Source organism: Emys orbicularis, chromosome 1, assembly GCF_028017835.1.
Source record: "Emys orbicularis isolate rEmyOrb1 chromosome 1, rEmyOrb1.hap1, whole genome shotgun sequence".
NCBI lineage: Eukaryota > Metazoa > Chordata > Testudines > Emydidae > Emys > Emys orbicularis.
The window spans coordinates 76,079,358-76,104,174 of record NC_088683.1 but is presented as its reverse complement, the minus strand read 5'-3'; the positions used below and the strand labels follow the sequence as shown (position 1 = coordinate 76,104,174).

General features: G+C 40.7%; 1 protein-coding gene across 1 annotated transcript in view; it reads left to right on the top strand.

Annotated features, from left to right (window-relative positions):
- The window catches only part of PAWR (pro-apoptotic WT1 regulator), a 143,509-nt gene that overhangs the window by 108,314 nt on the left and 10,378 nt on the right, over positions 1-24,817 (top strand). Inside the window, exon 3 of the mRNA XM_065423586.1 lies at positions 12,327-12,361. Coding sequence (XP_065279658.1) covers positions 12,327-12,361 — 35 coding nt within the window. The remainder of the gene's footprint in view (positions 1-12,326; positions 12,362-24,817) is intronic.

Below are 24,817 nucleotides of genomic sequence, written 5' to 3'. Positions count from 1 at the left end.
CAGACCTCAGCGAAAAGAATATCCCCATTGTTATTGCTGCTTGCTGTGCGCTCCACAATATCTGTGAGAGTAAGGGGGAGACATTTATGGCGGGGTGGGAGGTTGAGGCAAATCGCCTGGCCGCTGATTACGCGCAGCCAGACATCAGGGCGGTTAGAAGAGCACAGCAGGGTGCGGTGCGCATTAGAGAAGCTTTGAAAATGAGTTTTGTGACTGGCCAGGCTACGGTGTGAAACTTCTGTTTGTTTCTCCTTGATGAACCCTTCCCCCCCCCCCCCCCGGGTCATTCTACTTCCCTGTAAACCAACCACCCCATCCTCCCCTCCCCCCTTTGAGTACCGCTTGCAGAGGCAATAAAGTCATTGTTACTTCACATTCATGCATTCTTTATTAATTCATCACACAACTAGGGGGATAATTGCAAAGGTAGCCCGGGATGGGTGGGGGAGGAGGGAAGGAAAAGGACACACTGCAGTTTAAAACCTTAACTCTTATTGAAGGCCAGCCTTCTGATGCTCGGGCAATCATCTGGGGTGGAGTGACTGGGTGGCCGGAGGCCCCCCCACCGTGTTCTTGGGCGTCTGGGTGAGGAGGCTATGGAACTTGGGGAGGAGGGCTGTTGGTTACACAGGGGCTGTAGCAGCGGTCTCTGCTCCTGCTGCCATTCCTGCAGCTCAACCATACGCTGGAGCATATCAGTTTGATGCTCCAGCAGCCGGAGCATCGACTCTTGCCTTCTGTCTGCAAGCTGACGCCGCCTATCATCCTCAGCCCGCCACTTGCTCTGTTCATCCCGCGATTCAGCCCGCCACCTCTCCTCTCGTTCATACTGTGCTTTTCTGTAGTCTGACATTGACTGCCTCCACGCATTCTGCTGTGCTCTTTCAGCGTGGGAGGACATCTGGAGCTCCGTGAACATATCATCCCGAGTCCGCCGTTTTCTCCTTCTAATCTTCACTAGCCTCTGTGAAGGAGAAACATTTGCAGCTGGTGGAGGAGAAGGGAGAGGTGGTTAAAAAAGACACATTTTAGAGAACAATGGGTACACTCTTTCACGTTAAATTTTGCTGTTCACATTACACAGCACATGTGCTTTCGTTACAAGGTCGCATTTTTCCTCTTATATTGAGGGCCTACCGGTTTGGTGTGAGAGATCACTCACGCAGTGCCAGGCAACAGATTTCGGCTTGCAGGCAGCCATGGTAAGCCACAGTCTTTTGGCTTTTTTAACCTTCTTAACATGTGGGAATGGTTTCAAACAGTAGCACCCTCATTTCCCATACCAAGCACCCGTTGGGTTGGCCATTTAAAATGGGTTTGCAATGTAAAAGGAGGGGCTGCGGTTTCCGGGTTAACATGCAGCACAAACCCAACTAACCCCCCTCTCCCCCCACACCCAATTATCGGGGATGATCACTTCACCCCTCCCCCCCACCACGTGGCTAACAGCGGGGAACATTTCTGTTCAGCAGAGCAGGAAGGGGCACCTCTGAATGTTCCCTTAATAAAATCGCCCCATTTCAACCAGGTGACCGTGAATGATATCACTCTCCTGAGGATAACAAAGAGCGATAAGGAATGGATGTTGTCTGCATGCCAGCAAACACCGGGACCGTACGCTGCCATGCTTTGTTATGCAATGATTCCAGACTATGTGCTACTGGCCTGGCGTGGTAAAGTGTCCTACCATGGCGGACGGGATAAGGAAGCCCTCCCCAGAAACCTTTTGCAAAGGCTTTGGGAGTACATGAAGGAGAGCTTTCTGGAGATGTCCCTGGAGGATTTCCGCTCCATCCCCATACACGTTAACAGACTTTTCCAGTAGCTGTACTGGCCCTGATTGCCAGGGCAAATTAATCATTAATCATTAAACACGCTTGCTTTTAAACCATGTGTAATATTTACAAAGGTACACTCACCAGAGGTCCCCTGTGTGCCCTCAGGGTCTGGGAGCACGCCTTGGGTGAGTTCGGGGGTTACTGCTTCCAGGTCCAGGGTGATAAACATATCCTGGCTGTTGGGGAAAGAAAGGGCTTCGTCGTGTGAACGTGTCCAGGCTTAATTCGTTTTAACGCTGCTGAAGTCGACCTAAACTCGTAGTGTAGACCAGGCCTTAGTCTCCCTCCCTCACAAAGTGTGAGCCTCTCTGGTCTGGGGGAGAACAAGGACCATCTGGGAGTGTATGAGAGTCCCATTTGCTCCATCCTCACCACATAAAACATTGATTACAGAAGCCTCCATGTTTGACTAGGGTGCCCATCTGGAAAATCATACAGCACAGGGCTCATGGTTAACATGGGAATACAGAACACACACACCTGATGACAGCCATCCAACATGAAAACAAAAAGTGGAGCCAACTATCCACAGAACACCACAACCTGAACACTACACAACACCCGAATATCAATTTATCTAGACCACCCCGACTGGAACTGAATTATCTGTAAGGGACTGAACTTCTGCCCCCTCGCAGAACCATGCTACCATGTGGAGAAGGAAAAGAATTCTTCAAAGAATTATTTCACAACAATGACAACACCACTCACAATTACCACATTCCCACCACTAGTCATAACAAAAAATAATCATCTGATGGGACATCACAGAGCAGACAAAACCACGCTCTTGATCATTACATTGATTGCATCGGGGGAAAAAAATGCCTATGAAATCCTTAACAAAGATCATATCTACCACAGTCTATCCACTGCTGAGGGGACAGCTATATAGTCCCTGATATTTAATCACCAGATAGTGATCAAACCTGCAGACAAAAGGGGCGCCATCATAATCCTCAACTATGATGATTATGTTAAGGAGGCCAACTGACAACTCTCTGACACCACCTACTATAAAGAACTCAAAGAAGACCCCACACGATAGTTTATCCTAAATTTATGGGTATAATCAAATCCTTTCTCCAACAACTCCAAGAGAAACTCTATAAACTCATGCCCCATGAACCTACCCCAGGACCTTTTTACATGCTTCCAAAGATATACAAACAAGGGAACCCAGGCAGACCCATCATATCTGGCCATGGCACTCTTACTGAAGTAATATCGGGACTTGTGGAAACCATCCTCAAACAAAAGACCACACAAAGGACCAGCTTCCTCCAGGACACAACCAACTTGTCCCACAAACTCCATGACATTAACACCCTCCCTCAGAACACCATCTTTGCCACCAGGGTTGTCATTTCTGTATACACCAACATCCCTCACAATTACAGCATATCTGCCTGCCTCAAATATTTATAAGACAATGGATAACCCTCAGATAGCCACCCCAAATAAATCTTCAAACTCATCCATTTCTTCCTCATCATAACAATCTTACATTTAACAACAAATACTTTGTCCAAACCATGAGAACAGCCATTGGTACTAGGATGGCTCCCCTATTCGCCAACTTTGAAGAAGAATTTCTGGACAAGTGCACCAGGAAACCAATGATATACCTACGATACATGGATGATATTTTCATCTTCTAGACAGATGACTTAAACTCCCTCTTAGATTTCCATTACAACTTCAGCAACCACCACTCTCTCTGGAACACTTCTATACCATACTAGCATCAACTTTCTGGACACCACAATCAGTTTCAACAATGGAAGCCTATGAACAACTATATACAAGAAGCCCACAGATCACCACACCTACCTTCAGAGCTCCAGTAACCACCCCAAACACACTGAGAAATCTATTCCGGCACTCAGATACCACAGAATATGCTCTGAGGAGAAAGTCTGGGATATAAGTTTGACAGAACAAGGAGCAATGGTCTCAAGTTGCAGTGGGGGAGGTCCAGGTTGGATATTAGGAAACACTATTTCACTAGGAGGGTGGTGAAGCACTGGAATGCGTTACCTAGGGAGGTGGTGGAGTCTCCTTCCTTGGAGGTTTTTAAGGCCCGGCTTGACAAAGCCCTGGCTGGGATGATTTAGTTGGGAATTGGTCCTGCTTTGAGCAGGGGGTTGGACTAGATGACCTCTTGAGGTCCCTTCCAACCCTGATATTCTATGATTCTATGATTCTATGATATACACCTTAGCACACTCAAAACTGCCTTCACCAAACAAGGACACTCCACCAGAGAAGTAGATCGCATCATGGAATGGGCCAAATACCCCGAGACAACCTGCTTCAATACAGAAATAAAACCCCCTCCAACTGCACACCCCTAGTTGTTACCTATCATAGAAGATTAGGGTTGGAAGAGACCTCAGGAGGTCATCTAGTCCAACCCCCTGCTCAAAGCAGGACTAACCCCAACTAAATCATCCCAGCCAGGGCTTTGTCAAACTGGGCCTTAAAAACCTCTAAGGATGGAGATTCTACCACCTTCCTAGGTAACCCATTCCAGTGCTTCACCACCCTCCTAGTGAAATAGTTTTTTCCTAATATCCAACCTAGACCCCCCCCCCCCCCGCCCCACCTCACCTTGAGACCATTGTTCCTTGTTCTGTCATCTGCCACCACTGAGAACAGCCAAACTCCATCCTCTTTGGAATCCCCCTTCAAGTAGTCGAAGGCTGCTATCAAATCCCCCCTCACTCTTCTCTTCTGGGAACTAAATAAGCCCGGTTCCCTCAGCCTCTCCTCATAAGTCATGTGCCCCCAGCCCTCTAATCATTTCCGTTGCCTTCTGCTGAAATCTCTCTCCAATTTGTCCACATCCTTTCTGTAGTGTGTGTGTGTGTGTGTGGGGGGGGGAACTGGACGCAATACTCCAAATGTGACCTCACCAGTGCAGAATAGAGGGGAATAATCACTTCCCTCGAACTGCTGGCAATGCTCCTACTAATGCAGCCCAGTATGCCGTTAACCTTCTTAGCAACAAGGGCACACTGTTGACTCATATCCAGCTTCTCGTCCACTGTAATCCCCAGGTCCTTTTCTATAGAACTGTCCCCAGCCTGTAGCAGTGCATGGGATTCTTCCATTCTAAGTGCAGGACTCTGCACTTGTCCTTGTTGAAACTCATCAGATTTATTTTGGCCCAATTCTCCAATTTGTCTAGGTCACGCTGGACCCTATCCATATCCTCCAGCATATCTACCTCTCCCCTCAGCTTATTGTCATCCACGAACTCGCTGAGGGTGCAATCCATCCCATCATCCAGATCATTAATGAAGATATTGAACAAAACCGGCCGCAGGACCAACCCTGGGGCACTCCACTTGATACTGGCTGCAAACTAGACATCGAGACGTTGATCACTACCCGTTGAGCACGACGATCTAGCCAGCTTTCTATCCACCTTATAGTCCATTCATCCTGGAACCCATTTGGGGTATCATCAAACAACTGCAATCATACTTGATGGGGATCTTTCCTGAACCTCCCTCTTCTGGCCTTCAAACAACTCCCAACCTCTCCAGGCTCATCATCAGAAGCAAGCTCCCCATAGACTAGGACACCAATTCAAAGTGTCAGACCCTGCTAGAAGAATAGATGCAAAACCTGAAGATGCATCTCCACTGCTATAATGATCAACACCCTCCCAACACACCTTTCAAGATCCAGGTGTCCTACACATGCCTATCACAACATGTGGTGTACCTCATCTAGTGCACTAAATGCCCCAGTAACTACTATGTGGGTAAAACCAGACTGTCACCACACTCTCAAATGAACTCGCACAGAAAAATAAGACAAAAACACCTTCTCACCTGTGGGTGAACACTTTTTCACAAACTGATTATTCTGTCTGACCTACCAGTCCTCATCCTCATGGGAAACCTGCACACTGTCAAAAGACGTGCCTGGGAGCTTAAATTCATAATTTTGATGGACGATAAAAATCACGGTCTTAATAAAGACACTGGATTAATGGTTTATTACAGTAACCTGTAACCAACTAACCTCCCTTTTTTGTCCAATGATTACAGGGGTGTAAACGGGCCACTTCAACTTGAATGTTCCCTTTGAGTATGTGCTAACTACTTATGCTAAACTATCTGTTCAACCTTGGATTTAGCTGTGACACTCTGAAGGCAGGTCTACACTTAAAAACACTGCATCGGTGCAGCTGCAGTGTGTAAGTGAAGACACTCCTACGCCAACGGGAGAAGCTCTCCCACTTGTGTAGTTAATCCACCTACCCAAGAGACTGTAGCTATGTTGACAGGAGAAGCTCTTCCATCGACATAGCATTGTCTACATGGGGGCGGGGGTTAGGTTGGTATATCTACATTGCTCAGGGGTGTGGATTTTTCATGTTGCTGAGCGATGTACTTATACCGATCTAGGTCTGTACTATTGAGCTGGTCTGAGTCCCTTTCCCAGACCCAAGGAAGAGCTTTGTGTAGCTCAAAAGCTTGTGTCTCTCACCAACAGAAGTTGGTCCAATAAAAAGATATTAGCTCACCTGCTTCTCTCCCCACATTTTCAAAAGACCTGTCTTACAAGTGGATGTTATTGTGTACCTCACTGCCTGATTTGCCCACACTAAAGAAGCTGCCTTTGGAAAATTGTCCCCAGGTATTTGCATTATATACATGAAGATGGTGATCATAAATGAAATTAAGTGATTTTTTTTAAAAGCATTATAAAGTTCCTCTTCTCCTTGGAGAACAGTGAAGTTGTATACTGTGTTGCAATATTAAGATAATGTCTAGAGTAATAGATCCGTAGAGGTTATAGGAACTACCTTTTAATTTTTTTGGTGATTGGTTACTAATTCCTAAATCCTATGTAAATGGTAAACATTATCTGACATCATTATTTCAAGATTTTTCAGTTATATGTGTATACATTATATGCCACTAACTGTAATTACTTGTCGCTTCAGTAAAGACCTCTGTGGGAAGATGCGTGGAGGCCCATATCATATCTGAATTTAGTCAGCCTTTTAGTGCCTCACTTAAGGAGTTCAGAATTGTCATGTATAAACATTTTACAATATTAAGACACATTAATGTTTGTTTGTTTGGCAAATGGGATGTTTATGAGCTGGAGACTGGTGTCCTCTATTCAGGGGATAAATATCGCATGCACAGTAGAAATGTTTCCCTCATGACCAGGGGAAAGCACTTTTAGAAGTGAGAGAATAACTGCTCATATGTAGTGATTCGGTTCTTTGCCTCTTTTGAGACTGTCACAGGATACTATTTAGTGTCAGTCATGGTGCTGGGTCTTTTAATACCATGGACTGATGTTCTGGGGAGTTAGATTGAGACCACCAAACAGCCATCTCTTCACACACTATTGATCTGAGCCATATTTTGACTAGTGGTTGAAGGCTGAAAAGTGCTATGTTCCATATTCAATTTTCTGACCATCTGGTCCCCCATATATAAATATTTATATAGGCCACTCTCTAGATTAAAAAGAAGAGGGGGCAGAGTGGCATTCTGTGGAATTGCCAAATATTAGATCCATGTTCACATTGACTCTTCTGTCATTAGGCTAATAGAAGTGAAGAATGGAGATCAAGGAGAGGAGAACAAGGAAGAATAGTAATTCTTGAATTCAGAGTGCTGACAGTGCAGACCTTGGTTCCAGAGGGATTTGCCTCTTGTATGAGATAGTGAATCTGTACCTTTTTGTTACTGTGAGGAAGTGATTAAAAAGATTACATTTTTCTAAAAAAAAAAAAAAAGCTTTATTCAATGAAATATCATTTGGTGATCAAATGTTATTCTGGAGTATGGAGGAAAAGGGCTTAGAATGATCTCTACTCTGTGGCACCTGACGATTCTGCTGTGCCTGTAGAATCTTCCAGTGACCACTATTGCTGGGTTTATGGCAGCTTGGAGCTACCTAAGTGGAACAAAGCTTGCTGAAATGTATAGAAGAATTGAGCTCTTCAAGTCTTCTCCCTCACTTCAGCCTATTTTGAATCTCTTAACTCTTGTTGTTATTGCCCCTGTTGTGTGGTATTATTAGTGATCAATAAACAAACAATGCAAGAATAATTATAATAATATATATAAAATAACTCAAAGTGTAATGATGTAACTAGGGCATGAAAAAATAAGATCTTGAGGAAAGTTCAGGGGGGAAGGGACTTGATCATATATTTAGGCGCACAAGCAGTGAGCTGTAGTAATAAACTTTGTACAAGTTAGCCCCTTCCTGTGGGATTTCCAGTTAATCCTGTCTTCTGTTTTTCTTGTAGATCACAAACTTTTTTGTGGCAAATTACTTTCTCTATTTTTGTTTTATTAAACTTTAAGCGTATTATTGTTGCTTTACAAATAACGCAAATAGTTTAAAGAAATACGTGATGCTGTTTGGGACAAAAGTTTTTGTTTTTGTTTTTTGGAGGGGGGCAGGAGCATAGGATGGCTGCATTAACTTATGAGTGGTGAAACTTTATACAACACCATATTGTAATGTAATAAATTGGTACTGTTTCTTGCATCCTTCCACTTTTATAAAGCCATACTCTTCACCACTGTGAGTTCACTGGTACAGGGCCTGGGGGAGGGAGGGAGAATCTATCTATCTATCTATCCAAGAATAAATCTCGGTAAACTTAATGTAACAATTTTAAAGTTCTATTTTCTTGGCCATCCAGAGCTAGAAGTGACTGTTTCCTCTTTGAAAGCTGTCAAATATTAGTTTTCCAATGGTAAAGAAGTCCTACTTCTAGCCATTGTGAATTGTAAAATAGCTAACACTTGATGTCAGGTTAAAATAGTTAGCTTGCATCTTTCCATAATTAGATCATAATTTTCTTTATCATCACTGGCTAATTTACTTTTGTACTCTTATCTACGTATAAGACATAACACCCTTAACACCCAGGATGCGAAGGGCTTAGAGAAACCTCTTACAAGAGCGGAAACTAAAATATCTCTTACCTTTCGCTTCATTGATGAACTTAGACCTTTAGATCATTATCATTAATCGATGGGTGTCTTGTTACATTCTTTACTATAATCCGTGATAATGATTGTTCAGCCTCATTAGGCACCTTTTCCCTTGCTTAACTTTTCTTAAAGTGTTTCCTGAATTTTAAACTATTTTTCTTTATTGTTGCAACCAGCTTGGTCTTTGACCAAAAGAATAATTGATTCCTCTTCTTTTTAGGACATCTCATTAAATATTTGTAGACTTGCCATGTCTAACCTCAGCCATCTTTTCACTAGATTGGACATGTCCTACCTTTCCATGTAGATCCCCTCTAAACCTCTGATCTTGAATGACCGCTAGGTATTGACGTGATTATATCCTTGCATATAGTATTTTTATTTCTTACTATACATAATGTATTTTATCACAAGTACTGTAACAGAAAAAAAAAGTGCTCTTAACTCTCTGCTTGTCTTCCATTTTGCTATCTACAATGCCAGAATAGAAAAGTGATTGATGATTTTTTTAATAATAAAGAGAAATGGTGAATTCTGCTTCCACTGGAGCTTCACCTACTCACATTGGGGGTGGGGAAGAGAGGAGGGAAAACCACCCAGAGCCTGAAGAGAAACAGGTTGCTGTAAAACTCTCTGAATGCACACACAACAGTTGTAAATTTGTTTTTCAACATCTTTAAGTGGGTAATCATAGGATACTCCTACCAGTTGGCATAATAATAATAAAAAAAAATTGCATGGTCATTTTTTGGCCAAGATCCCTCAGCAGGGTACAAAATGCTATATTCATTTCTGCTGTTTCAGTGCACACCTTTTTACCAAAAAACCCCCAAAACCCAATACAACTGGGGAAATGATTCAGGGTAGCTCAGTTTTTTTATTATTACAGAAAAAGAATGCAACACTGAATAGTTATTCAATAAGCTACCTGTCTTGCTTTAATCCCAGAGCATCTTTGAAGACACGGGGAGCAGTACAGCAGCACCATTCATTTCTGTCCATGATTTGTTCCTCTATTAAGCCCCGCCTGCGCGTGTCCCTGTGTACAATATCCTGCCATTTAGCCGGTGGTCAGCCTCTAGGACAAACTGATCTTGGTTGTGCTTATGTTATTTTCTTGGCCACCATGTCATCTGTTTTTCTTCTGCATTATATATCTATAATTATTTGAATTGGCAGAATCTCCTTTCTTCAAGATTAGTACAGCTATTGCTGTTAGCCAGTTGTCTAATAGCTCCTCTTGCTCAGATACCCCCTGTTTTTTCCCCCCCCCTTATGCTTTGATAGCACTTGTTGCACTGGCTTTTAGCAGTTTAGCTGTTATGTTGTCTATTCCTGCAGCTTTCCCATTTAACTGCTTCACTGCTCTTTCTTTATCTGATGGTGGTTCAGAGCTGATATCCATTCTGCCTTGCAAGCTGCCCTGTTCATCTTGCATGTCTAGAATGCTTGCTTCTGTGTGAAATGCAGGGTTCAGCACTTTGTCAAAATGTTCCTTCCGGGTTTCCAGCAACTCTTTGGCATTTGTTGTCCATTCACTGGCAGCCTTCTTCACCACTTGCATCATTGGCTTGATTGAGTTTTCACATAATTTCACCTTTTTTGTATATTGTTTACACCTTGTTTTCTTGATGCCTTCTCTAGTTCTTGAGCATCTTCTTTCCAAAACTTTTGCTTGTCCAACCTTTGACTTCTCCACTTTGCATAATGCTTTTACTACTTTCACTTTCCCAGCATTCTTAGCTTGTTTACACCTTTCCTATAATATTCTTGTTTCCTTGTTTGTGCAGCTTTTGTTTGCTTATGCATTCCAGTAACTTCCTTTGCTGTTTTGTATTGCTTCCTTGAATATTTTCCATCCAGTCTGTAGTGAGATTTCTTCATCATCGCAAATTAATAGCCTGAAATGCCCGGCAAGCGCTACCTTGTTTTCCTCCCTCACAGAGCGATCCTTTAACTTATCAAAATCAAATTTGGCTCCAGTTGCACCATCTCTTTCTTTCACTTTAACTTAAACTTAATTTTTCCTGCTAGAAGTTCATTATTACTGTCCTACTCGGTCACTGTTGGATGTTAATCCATAGAAGTGGCATCTGTGCCTTTTAATCATAATGTGGTCAGTCTGGGATTTTTTGTTTGGCCATCCTTCTCCTACATACTGTTGGTTCACAGCACCTTATTCTGTAATATTCATTGCAACTTTCTAGGTTTCCCCAAGTTGGCTACACCCATTCACCACCCAGAGGATGCATCTCTGTGCTGGAGGTATCCCAGCTGTGGTTGATGGACCAAAATATCAGTTAAAAATAGCCAATTTGAAGTGTGTGGTTGCAAGAGGTACGGTTTCAAGGTCATAAAAAATAAAGGTTCTAAGCTGAATGCTATGAACATTAAAGAAAAATGAAACTCAGTTAATTGAAAAAATTAGATAAGTAAACGCAAACTGAATCCTGGACTGCTTGAAATGTAGAAAGCTGTTATATTGACAAGTTCTAAATTTAACTGTAACACTAAAGAAAAACAGGCCTAGGCAGCATTGTAGACCACTTAGTAAAAACCTGCATCCATTGCATAGCAGCGGTGAAAACAAATATGTTCATGGCTTGTATTCAGAAAGGTAGATTTTTTTTTAAAAAAAGTAAAATAAATCCACGAACCAGTGATGAGTACAAAGCTGATTCTGTCAAGTTCGAAGCTCAAACATACATTTTGCAACATTTGAACTACTGTCTAGAAATATGTGAAGATAATTTTGCAAACATGAACTGAATGCAAATGAACACAGTACTGTCTTACTGAGTCTGCAGACAGAATACTTCAGTGTTGCTGCTCAGCAGTTACAAAATGAAATTAAAACACTGGTCAGTTTTACTTTTGGCGTTCAGCAGTGTCCCTAAAGAATCGTAGCAGTTTCACTCAGCTGTCCTTTAACAAACCTAGGAGCAACAGTAGAAACAGACATTGGCGTTTTGATAAGGAAGGGTAGAATAATGGAGAGACGTCTACCTACACTTTCGGTAGCCAGAACATTCTGGAAGGGTCTTCAAATTTATATGACTCCTACTAACCAAAGGCTGAAATGAAAAACTTCCAGTTGGAATCTAGAAAGAGTGTCCTTATAGAAATCTCGGACCCTGCCCCTTAACATCTGAGTAGGGCAGGGATCTGGATTTTGCAGCACATGGATGAGGCAGCGATCTGGATTTCTCATCAGAATTTTGGCTCTACCTCTACTGTAGGGCCCTTTCTTCTTCTCCCCACCTATCTCCTATCCCACCCCACCCTATAGTTACTACCTGCTACTTTTGGACTAGTAGGTCATAGACAGGATAATGTAAAAGCTAGATGTTTATGTTGATGTGAAATTGCAAGTCTAATTTTTAATTATTTGTAAATTGCTTGTATATGAGATGGTTGAGTGTTCATAAAAGCATTAGTGTATTTAATGAAAAGCATGAAATTATATTTTCCTTTTTGTTTTTTCAATTTCTTGTAGGAATCCTCTAGGACAGTTTCAAGCAGATATAAAAGGTAAGGGACTTAGTTTCTAAAAATATTATTATCTTTGCGTATTGTGAACCTGTCTAAAGTGAAATGAAGTTGATTAAACATTTGGAATATTTGTCAACAGTAGGGCCTTACTCCCTCTGCTGTAAATACCATGACTTGATTTTTGGGCCAGTATTTAATCACAGGACCTGAGTAAGAGATGTAACAATCTCTTAATAGTTCTTTTATTATTTTGCCATTTTTTAACCAACTAAGCCAGCATTTTGTCAGACTTTACTGGAGTTGGTGCTCTCCATAGCATTCTCCACCAAACCAGGTAAGTTGGCTTTTGTCTGAAGTAACATAGGAGCCACCTGTTTGTCTCAATCTTGTATGTGAAGTCACTCCTCTTGTTTGGGGGACAGTTGTCCTTGGGCTGATTTGGTACTGTCCTATTCACCAACATACTGCACTTGCATTTAGGACGGAAGAATCCCATTCACTGTTACAGACGAGGGACTGAATGGCTAGGCAGCAGTTCTGCAGAAAAGGACCTAGGGGTTACAGTGGACGAGAAGCTGGATATGAGTCAACAGTGTGCCCTTGTTGCCAAGAAGGCTAACGGCATTTGGGGCTGTATAAGTAGGGGCATTACCAGCAGATCAAGGGATGTGATCATTCCCCTCTATTCGACATTGGTGAGGCCTCCTCTGGAGTACTGTGTCCAGATTTGGGATCCACACTACAAGAAGGATGTGAAAAAATTGGAAAGAGTCCAGCGGAGGGCAACAAAAATGATTAGGGGGCTGGAGCACATGACTTATGAGGAGAGGATGAGGGGACGGGGATTGTTTAGTCTGCAGAAGAGAAGAATGAGGAGGGATTTGATAGCTGCTTTCAACTACCTAAAAGGGAGTTCCAAAGAGGATGGATCTAGACTGTTCTCAGTGGTACCAGATGACAGAACAAGGAGTAATGGTCTCAAGTTGCAGTGGGGGGGAGGAAGGGGGGTTAGGTTGGATATTAGGGAAAAACTTTTTCACTAGGGTGGTGAAGCACTGGAATGGGTTACCTAGAGAGATGCTGGAATCTCCTTCCTTAGAGGTTTTTAAGGTCAGGCTTGACAAAGCCCTGTCTGGGCTGATTTAGTTGGGAATTGGTCCTCCTTTGAGCAGGGGGCTGGACTAGATGACCTCCTGAGGTCCCTTCCAACCCTGATATTCTATGATTCTATACCTGCCACTAGAGATAGATATGCCCAACATCCTGTTCTCTATTCATTAATGTCTTGTTCATAGGCTTTGAACCAAGAGTCTTGTGGTCCTAATCTTGGTACTTCAGAGAAGAATAGCACTGCAGTAGTTTGTTTGGTACAGTGGTGGAAGAGTATAAAAATCCAATAACTTGTAATTTTTGGCAACCTAGCAGTAATCTAGATACAGCCATCCTTTACTACTCAGTTTCAGTCAGTTTATTAGGAAGTATTCGTGAGAATCTGTGGACATGTCAGCTAAAACAAAACATGTCAATAGATTTTTGTTTTAAACTCAACCAAAGAATGTTCCCTTTTTAATGTCCGTTATTCAAAAGCTACTTTGCCATGCCTGATTACGTAAGGATAATCTTTTTGTTCTCTCTACCAAATTTATTTTCTATCTTCATAGCTATTGTATTAGAATAGTTGTAACCAACCCTTAGTATCTCTAGTAGTGTGGAGTGTCATTCTACCCCACAGAATTGTTCATTCATCCTTTTATGTCTGTGGCTGATATTCTACATCCTCGGTAGTCTTAGGGCTAGTCTTCACTAGAAGCGGTACAGCGGCACAGCTGAACTGATGACGCTGTGCTGCTGTAGTGTGTCTGGTGAAGACACTCTATGCTGATAGAAGAGAGCTCTCCTGTCAGCATAATAAAACCCCTTTTGCAAGAAGCTCTCCTGCTGACATAGTGCTGTCAACACCGGCGCTTAGGTCAGTGTAATTTATGGCACTCAAGGGGCTGGCTTATTCACACCCCCTAAGCCATGCAAGTTATACCGACATAAGTGGGTGGTGTTCAAGCTTTTAGTACTTGTATATGTGGTCTGTGAATACTTCCCATTGCTACAGCCTTTCCTTGTTCCTGGCCATTCATTTTCTCAAAGAATAATGAATGGAGTTGTCGTCCATAGCCTCCCACCCTGGTCTCTTGTTCACTTTGAATTCAAACCGTCAGTTTCCTCATCCACACTACCTGGGCCCAGCAGAGAAGACTCATTGAGAGCACAGTAGAGACAGGCTCCCTGCTTTCAGGGCCAGTGGAACTGGAGCTCCTCAGTAGGTTAGAAGGCCAACCAGTACTCCAGGTTTTATTTCCTGTCAGCGTACAAGCCTGAGGTGGATGCAGATTCCCTTCTCCTAGTTAAACACACATTCTATCGATAGAGAAGGTTTTGTCTTGAGACCTTGTGGACAGGAAGCATCCTGCTTCTTGACAACTGTCATGGCTTGACCAGACAAACTGAGTCTGCCTCACTAAATGATGGGACAATGAAAGTTCAGTATGCAGATCTTAAAGTTTATAATTGCGGGACCCTGCCTCTGGATTGCCTCTAATCAAAAACCCTTCAACATTGCAAGTATCTGCCATTCTGCTACCACAGGAAGCATTTTCAGTACAGAGCCAGTCTTTCCCTTTTTGGTCTTCTTATCTCACAATCTTAAGGTTCAAAAATCAAAAGGAGAAACTTTCTGATAATTTTTTTCCCTTGAACTTTGAGGTCCCTCAAACTGACCCTCCCACAGAGAACTTTATCTGAAGAGTAGTAGAATTTAAGGCAGCGGTTTTTAACCTTTACTGCAGCCTGCACCCCTTTGGTTCTCAAAATATGTTCTCGCACCCCTTATCAAAAATCAAAATATGTTCTCACACTCCTTAAACCTAGATATATTTTTTGTTTGTATATTACAGTAATTGTACAGTAATATTACAGTAATTGTTAAAAAATGTATAATGTTAATAAATACATAGGTTTGATGAAACAAAGTAGTTGTACTTGCGTTCCTGTGCTTAATTTGTGTTTTCGATGATTTACCTTCTAAAAAAAAATCTGGCATGTCTCGTACCCCCAGAAAGGGCATCTCGCACCCCCAGGGGGTGCATGCACCCCAGGTTAAGAACCACTGATTTAAGGTGTCACTTCACTTGTTGCCAATAATTAAAGGCTCTGTTACAAATATTTACTTTATAACATGATTAAGTATTTTGCTTTAAAAGAAATTTAATATTTTATATCTTTGAAAGCTATATCTTTGAGAGAGACTCAGTATACAGTCTTAAACACCAGCCAGGACACAAAATCTGCTTTGCCTTCAATCATCTAGTAGTCAGTGGGAGGAAAGCTACTGCTAACACTATGGGGTATGAAAGGCCTAAAAAAGGGAATGAATACTTTTTCCTTTCTCAATGCTTTGCTTATACAAAACATTCATATAAATGCTCTCCTGTGACAAAATCCCACTTCCTCATCTTCCAAATGTCTTCAGTTATACCCTAACCCAGACCTGTGTGTGTCATTTTACTCATTGCAAGCTGTCAAACCCCTGGATTTTTCCAGTCCCCAAGTCGCTATGTGGGCACTCATTTTTTGGGAGTCAAGCACGCATCCCCTTGAAGTAACTTTGATTTTTTCTGAGTGGGTTGTGATTATATCACCTGGCCTAAGAAACTAATTTATTTGAATGTATAATTGTTGGTTTCATGGTGAAATGACACAATCAGGCTGACTTTATTTGAATGTTTGATCATAGAGTACATATCCACAGGAATCAACTTTTTTGTTAACAGAAATTCAGTTGAAAATGTAACATCATGGCAAGGAATTTAAACACAAAAGAGTTGGAAAAAAGAAAATACAGATGCGGTTCACTTTAACAGCTCATTTTGAATTCCGTTTACTAGCTCTGGAGCTATTTGGCTTCTATGATCAAGTGTTTTTAAAATGTCTTAAAGTCTTAATTTAAGAAAACAACAAACTTGCAAATCAGGGTTTAAAAATAACTCAAAGGTTTTGCAATGGTTCATGGATCAGACAGACTTGGCTGGATCAATTTACAATAAGAGTCAGATGAGAACCTCTTTGTCAAGGCTGGTTCCACACTCTGGCACTTCGAGTGCAGAAGGTGGGGGCCCGCAAGGATTCTAAAAATTAATACTTGCCACTCCAGGCTTGTATTAAACTCCCAAGGTTACAGCTTTTCTCTGACCTTGGATTGGTAGATGCTGCCACCACCCAAGTGCAAAAAAAACCCCTTTGAGAACCCAGGAAGGTGCACTTGCGAATTTCTTCCTGTGGGGTACCCTCAAGCCCTTTCACCCCCTCCTCCGGGAAGAGCTGAGAAAGGAAAAAAAGGAAATCCGCTGTTGCCACCAGCTAATTAAACAACATAGGCACAAACCTATTGGGATTCAAAAATCAAATCCTGTTCTTAAGAAAGGTAAATTTTATTAAAAACAAAAAGAAAATACATTTGGAATTTAGGCTTTTTGCTAGATTAAAAAAAAAATTACAAGGATTAAGCATCAAGATAGCTCTCTTGAGGTCCAGCTTAATGGTTACAAGCAAAACAAAAGCATTTGGGGGTTAGCACAGAGGAGTCCACAAGCCATAAAGAAATAAAAGAGATAAACATCATCGCGTCTTCCTAGACATTTCCTGATCTACTTACATATCTGGGGTTTTAAATGAGTAGTTTCTAGGTATGATCTGATGGTTTTTCATACCTGGCCCAAAGCTTTTTACAGTATAGTTTCAGCCCTGTCTCTGCTCTTCGGGAGAACAACACAGACAGACAAAGGGGAAGTTTCCCCCCGATTTTAAAAAGTTCTAACCTTCCCATTGGCTCTTCTGGTCAGGTGCCCACTCCCTTCCTTTTACCTATGCAGGGAGACTTTTTAACCCTTAACAGGTAAAGCAAGTAGAGAACAACTACTGAGAGAGATTTTATAGCTAACTGGCTGGCTGGGTGTCCATAAAAGGGTTCTCCCCTCCCACCGCCCCCTTATCACACTCTTAGTTACTCTTGTGGGGTATGCTCACCTGGTAGTTTTTATTCCGTACTGGAAATTGATACAATATGGTTTACAAATAAAATAGAAGCCCAACTTCTTGGTTTTGTTTATTTGACAGTACTGAACACTGAGATGAAGCGGGTAGAAACTGCCCCCTCTAATTCCAAGAGATTGTATGTTGTGCTCTGAAATGCATTTTTAAAACCCTTATGTTAAATAAGTTGTAAGAAATCAGTAGAGCTTAATTGGAAGTACTATGGATGAAATGTTAAAGCCTTTTAGAATTTCTTGCTAAATGTATTACTTCAGTGACTAAAAGCTTCCACCCATACCAGTTTCAGCTCCTGGGTCTCACTAAACTAAAATATGTAACCACAAAAATATTTCGTAACATCAGGATTTCCTTTATTTTTGTGGGGTTTGAAATACTGCCCTTAACTGTTATGTTTGGGCCTCACAATAGACTTGTAGTCTCAATTAAGGTGTCTTATGTTGGGGATGAGGCAGCTACCATAGTGCTAGACCATGAGTTTCTTTAAAATGGGATGGGGATATCGGAGTCCTCTGCAGGGTCTGAGAGAAGAAAGTTGAGTGGGCACATGCACTCTGATCTTTTCACTCTTAATCCTCTTGTAGCCCCTACTGATGTTGTGCAGAGTTCTGAATGCTAAGTTGTCCAACATAACAAAAGTCCAACCAACCTGTATATATACTGTATAAAAGAAAGCAAAAATTCTAGAAAGAGAAACTGGAACCAAATAGTCATGTTTCTGGCTAAGAAAATTGATTAGGAGTCCTCAAGGCTCCTGTAACATCGTGGGTTGGCATAACATAAAGCTGAAACATTAATGTATGTTTGATTGGGTAACTTCGATGAGATGAGGTTGGCACCATTTGTGGATGCTGCTTATTTGGGAGCAATTGAAAGAGCCAGTAGGACAATGAGGTGCGTGGGGGAGCTGGATTGGAAGGAGCAGTGCTCACATCTGTCTGCTGGAACCCACATTAGGGTGTTGCATAACACCCCTGGTCCTTTTGTCTCAACCAGGCCAAGTCAGAGAGAGAGCGCACCAGATTATATTACCACCTTCGTTGGCTTTGGCTAAATCATGAACAACACCTAGGATGTGAGCTTAAGCTCCTGCTTTTACCCTCTCCTTAGTGTGTTGTTTTTCCTTCTCAGTGTTTTCTTCTTTTTTCTCATCCATCTAGTAAGAGTTCAGCATAGCTAGCCAAGACATATCCACCTGCTTGCAATACTGCTGCGATCTTGTGATCTTAGAGACAAGCTCAAAGTAATGCCTTAAAAATCCTGAGGTTGATAAGTTGCCAGGTTTGAGTAGCTAACAATACAGTGCTGTGCCTACAATTTCTCAGCCCTATTGGTTGCAAGCAAAAAAACCCAGAGAAAATGTATTTTTCTATCTGTCCTGTTGTTTTTTTCCTCTTTTGTGTGAATTCAGCCCCCCCCCCCCCCCATGTTTGTTAAAAGGTTTTGATTATAGTAAAAAGAACAGGAGTACTTGTGGCACCTTAGTAGTTACAATTGGGGTAGCTAGCGATAACTTTACAGAAAACTCTGGACTCTGCTTAAATATTTAATGTTGTAACAGTAACAAGGGTTTTATTAAACATCTTATCACTTGGGCCAGATACTTCCCCTTATTAACATAACAGTGACTAGTGTGTTCAACGAAATCCATTCTCGTTTGCTAAAGAATCATACAAGCATTGTAGTCTGACACCCAAATGATGATCTGCTCAACTTAATGCCCAAATATGCCTTCAGATATAAGAACAGAAGTCTTGCTACAGCTATAATTAAGCTGTCAGATGTTCTTTCTGAAAAATTATAATATCAATTACTATACTCCCTGTTGCCAAGCCAGCAAGACATTTCAACTGCAGGTATTGAAACATGCACAAAAGTTAATTCAATGCTAAACAAAACAAACACAGCATTGTTCCCTAGAAGTTACGTTTTCACTTGGGTGGGACACCAAGGAAATTAGTTCTAGTTGCAAGGCCTCCAGCTGCTGTGGTAACCTCTTTTTCTGTGAGAAGCAGGAGCCTTCTAAGGTGTTATTTTGTATGATACCACAAAATCTTGTAGGCAAGTAAACAATGCCTTATATTCAATATCAAAAGCTGCTGCTGATTAGTACTCAGCATGGCCAGTTTGTTTGTTCATTGCTAGAAGTAAATCATCCATACACTCTCAGTTCTATGCCCTCATCTGAACTAAAACTGATAAGATTAAACAATAATGGAGTACTGGTTTAGCTGGAACTGGCACATCACCCTGTTGATTATCTTCTCAAAAAAGGAAGTTCAGGACAGGATGATCATGTGAAAGGTTATTAAAGTCCAAAGATTGTTTCTTGAGTAAACAGTGTTTAAACAACTATCCTCTATGTAAGCGTATTCAGTGGCTTGCCCTCCTGAAAAAGTACCTTAATAACTCTCAAAAGATAGAAAGGGGCCAGTGTGTGTCTTTTAATCTGCCATGAAAAAGACAGCTTCATTTCACTGGTGGCTGGCTATAATGAATGTCCTAAACACATCCAGAACTTCAGTAATCCAAATGGAGTGAAAATCAGTTAATAGAGGATATATATCTCTTCCCTTCTGCTTGCACTCTGCTCCCACAGATTGATCTGAGAAATAAATTGACAGTTCTTTGCAATGAGAGAGATTTTGTTCCTGTGCTGAAGCAGTCCTCCTCAGACTCCCCAAAATTCAGAATTGTTCTGCTGATCTACATTTTGCAGATACAGCAGCCAACCTCCTCCATGAGAACAACATAAGTACCAAACATTCCGATGCTGTTTCTTACACTTTCAGAGTGTTCCATCACAGACTCTACATCTTTTGTAAATTGTCTGCATATTTTGTTGACCTCTGAGGAAAGACGTGTTTGCAAAGGAGGGTTAGGTGCCACTATCTGTATTCCATGAACTGCAGATTATGTGCTGAGATTATTCTGCAGCCTCATATAGTTCATGAGACCAAGAGTAAATCAAGTGTTTTATTCATAATTATATCCTGCATAGTGACAATGTTATCAGTGACCAACCACTTTTTAAATAGCAAGGGCAGGAATTTAGAGCTTCTGGTAGACATTGCCTTGCACCCTTGGTATACTGCCTTGGATTAAGCCTATAGGATTGACAGGAAATAATTTAATTTCTATCTGATAAAGGGACTCTTCTACCCTCCCACAAATTTTCTAATATTAGTCACAATAGGACTGTGAAATTCCTCTCCCTGTGAAAGGTTTTCTTCCTGTCCACCAGATCTCAAGAGGTCCTCAGTGCTGCTCTACTTTCCTGGGCGCCATGTGTGGCTATTGGTGGGGCGCAGCTATCAAAGTAACTGGCCATAAGATAATTGATGGCATAATAAATTCTATCAGTTTTCTGTTTCAGCTAAGTGAAAAATGTCATCTGATTCCTCTTTGATATATGAGCTCTTCCATGATTCTTCTTCCAACGCCACTTCAAAATTCTCTTTATAGCATGCCAGGCCATGCTCTTGGCTCTACTTGCCTGTTCATGAAGATGTTCCTATCTGGCTTCTCTGCTACTGAGGCTAAATGAATAGACATCAGCTATGTTAGTAGGGGCTGTTGAGAGGTGGGTCTAAGTCTCCCTTCCTCTTCCACTACCCTAGTCAAATACAAGAAAACATTTATCCTTGTGGTTTCCTTTAAAGCAAGGATGTGAAGAGAACATTACCAATTAAAAATACCTTATTTCCCTTGAAGTATCCTTTTCACTATCACTGAAAACAATCCTCTCTCTAGTTTCTTTCTTCCAAATTTCACATAAGAGCACCGTCAAAGATGATTGACTGAAGCAAGTCAATACTGTTCCAGTCTTGGCAAAAGGGTTACTGTTGAGTGATGAGACTAGAGATTAAGCATGTTAGTTTTATAGTGTTCCGAGTCCCTCCTGGCACCCAGAGCGTAGAATAGTAGAAAGTAAATCTTTTTAAAAATCAAATATTCTAGGATTTATGGGGTTAATCTAAAATATTTCTGTTCTGTTGTGTTGCAACGTGCATATCCGGTCCTAGAAATATGTTTTTGTTTTTTTTAAATCTTCTAAATGAAGAATAAACAGTGCTAAATATGGTGATAACATTAAGCTAGGAAATTCCTTACAATTGTGTCAGTGTGCCTTGGAAACTTCACACATACTGGAGCATAACAATATTTATATCCATGAAAAGATCATCTCATGCCAAGTTATGCCTGCTTTTAATTTGCACTTTATCCATCTAGGTTTGCACATTGTCAAGGCCTTTCTAAAATTATGAAATGCATGGTTGTTAAATGAGCATTTTAAACAGACTCTAAGTGTTTTTAAATGAAATAATATATGGTACAGTGGTGGTACTTTGCTTACGCATCCTAGGTTCCCTGCATCACATGCTCATTTCAGTCACATGATTTATGATTTGCAATTCTCTTGTTGGAAGATGATTCCAACTAGGTTTTGCTGCCCTTCTCTGGCAGTTGAGATTGTGTGTGGGGTGATAGATAGATATATAATACATTTACTCTTCCATCCAATCACAAAATATTTGCTTTCTTCAGTGTATGTTTTTTTATTTACACACACATATACACCTCTACCCCGATATAACACGAATTTGGATATAACGTGGTAAAGCAGCACTCCGGGGGGGCGGGGCTGCGTGCTCTGGCGGATCAAAGCAAGTTCGATATAACGCAGTTTCACCTATAACGCGGTAAGATTTTTTGGCTCCCAAGGACAGCGTTATATCGGGGTAGAGGTGTATATATTAGGGCTGTCGATTAATCGCAGTTAACTCATGCGATTAACTCAAAAAAATTAATCCCAATTAATCACACTGTTAAACAATAGAATACCAACTGAAATTTATTAAATATTTTGGATGTTTTTCTACCTTTTCAAATATATCTATTTCAGTTACAATACAGAATACAAAGTGTACAGTGCTTACTTTATATTATTTTTTATTACAAATATTTGCACTGTAAAAATGCTAAACAAAATAAATGTATGAGGTGAATTGAAAAATACTAAGTACTGTAGTGCAATCTCTTTATCATGAAAGTGCAACTTACAAATGTAGGGTTTTTTTGTTACATAACTGCACTCAAAAACAAAACATATATGTCAGATGCACTAAAGATTCATATGCCTCTTCATGCTTCGGCCATCATTCCAGAGGACATGCTTCCATGCTGATGACGCTTGTTAAAATAATGCATTAATTAAATTTGTGACTGAACTCCTTGGGGGAGAATTGTTTGTCTCCTGCTCTGTTTTACCCGCATTCTGCCATATATTTCATGTTATAGCTGTCTCGCATGATGACCCAGCACATCTTGTTCATTTTAAGAACACTTTCACTGCAAATTTGACAAAATGCAAAGAAGGTACCAATGTGAAATTTCTAAACATAGCTACAGCACTAGACCCAAGGTTTAAGATCTGAAGTGCCTTCCAAAATCTGAGAGGGTGGAGGTGTGGAGCATGCTTTTAGAAGTCTTAAAAGAGCAACACTTTGTGGAAACTATAAAACCCAAACCACCAAAAAAGAAAATCAACCTTTTGCTGGTGGCATCTGACTCATGATGATGAAAATGAACATGCATCGGTCTACACTGCTTTGGATGGTTATCAAGCAGAACCCATCATCAGCATGGATGCATGTCCCCTGGAATGGTGGTTGAAGCATGAAGGGACATATGAATCTTTAGTGCATGTGGCATGTAAATATCTTACGACACTAGCTACAACAGTGCCATGCAAACGCCTGTTCTCACTTTCATGTGACATTGTAAACAAGAAGCAGGCAGCATTATCTCCTGCAAATGTAAACAAACTTGTTTGTCTGAGCAATTGGCAGAACAAGAAGTAGGACTGAGTGGACTTGTAGGCTCTAAAGTTTTACATTGTTTTCTTTTTGAATGCAGGTTTTTTTGTACATAATTCTACATTTGTAAGTTCAACTTTCATGGTAAAGAGAATGCACTACAGTTCTTGTATTAGGTGAATTGAAAAATACTATTTCTTTTGTTTTTTACAGTGCAAATATTTGTAATCAAAAAATAAAGTGGGCACTGTACACTGTATTGTGTGTTGTAATTGAAATCAACATATTTGAAAACGTAGAAAACTTCCAAAAATATTTTTATTTTTATATATATTTTACTATTCACAGTAACTTCTACTTGAGGGTCTGCATTGTGGGTGATGACTGTCCTGGTTGAGGAGACGTAGCTATGGACTACTTCGGAGTTATTTAACATTGCCCCTTATTCAAACTTGAAGAGAGACAGTATTGAATCTGAGATTTCCCATATGAAAATGTTTCACAGTGTAACTTTTAAAAATTGGCCATATTTTATATTATCTAAATTTCATAATCATAACTGAAAATGTAGTTGCACTTCCTCCTTGAGTTTTGTTTCAATGGGGATCTGTGCTCTGACAATTTCCATTTGTTAAGGAGTCTATAACGGTGCTTTAGTTCATTAGGTGACTGATCTTAATTTGAAGAAGCTCCTAGTATGAGGTTGAGATATGAGTTTCCCATCTTAACACACATTTATGAAAACTCTAGTTTTTGATGATGACTCTCTTGTGAGACCCTCCTTTTTAAAGTAAAACCACCTTGCTTGGCTTTTAAATAGATTGGGTTTTTTTAATATTGGTATTTCAGAAGACTTTGACATTTTCTTTTAACACTATTAAAGATTTTTAAACTGGGTATCAGGAATTTTGTTACACATTGGCTAATAAAATGCTTTCAAAAGAGCTTTTTCCCCCCTAATAGAACAAACTAAAAAAGTTAAAGAATTGATTTGGAGTGAAAATTGTATACTCCATGTAGACTAACAAATACTGTGCTTGGACTGAGATTGTGGTCTGTTCTTTCATTTTCATATACACTTGCAAATCTGATAGTGTAATAGCACAGAAGTTTACACGTCTTTATTTTCAATTGATTCCAGCTTAAAACTGTTTGATTTAAAGCCAAAGCCAGGAACACTTGTGAAGCAACTGCTATAGACTTAAATATACACCCACACTTACAATGTACTATATTATATACACACTGCTATATTCTTATATAGGAATATAAGAATATAGTAGTAGGAATATACTACCAACCACTTTACCAGGATGGTTATTGTGAAATGCTCTGAGAGATTAGAGAGGCTATAAAAAAAGAAAACTCAATAATAATATTTCAGCTATCCGCACATTAACTGAGTACATGTCATCTCAGGATGGAATGCATAGATAAAGTTTCTAGACACCATTAATGACTGCTTCTTGGAACCCACAAAGGGAGAGGCAATTCTTGATTTAATCCTAAGTGGAGCACAGGATCTGATCCAAGAGGTGAATATAGTTGAACTGCTCAGTAATAGTGACCATAATAT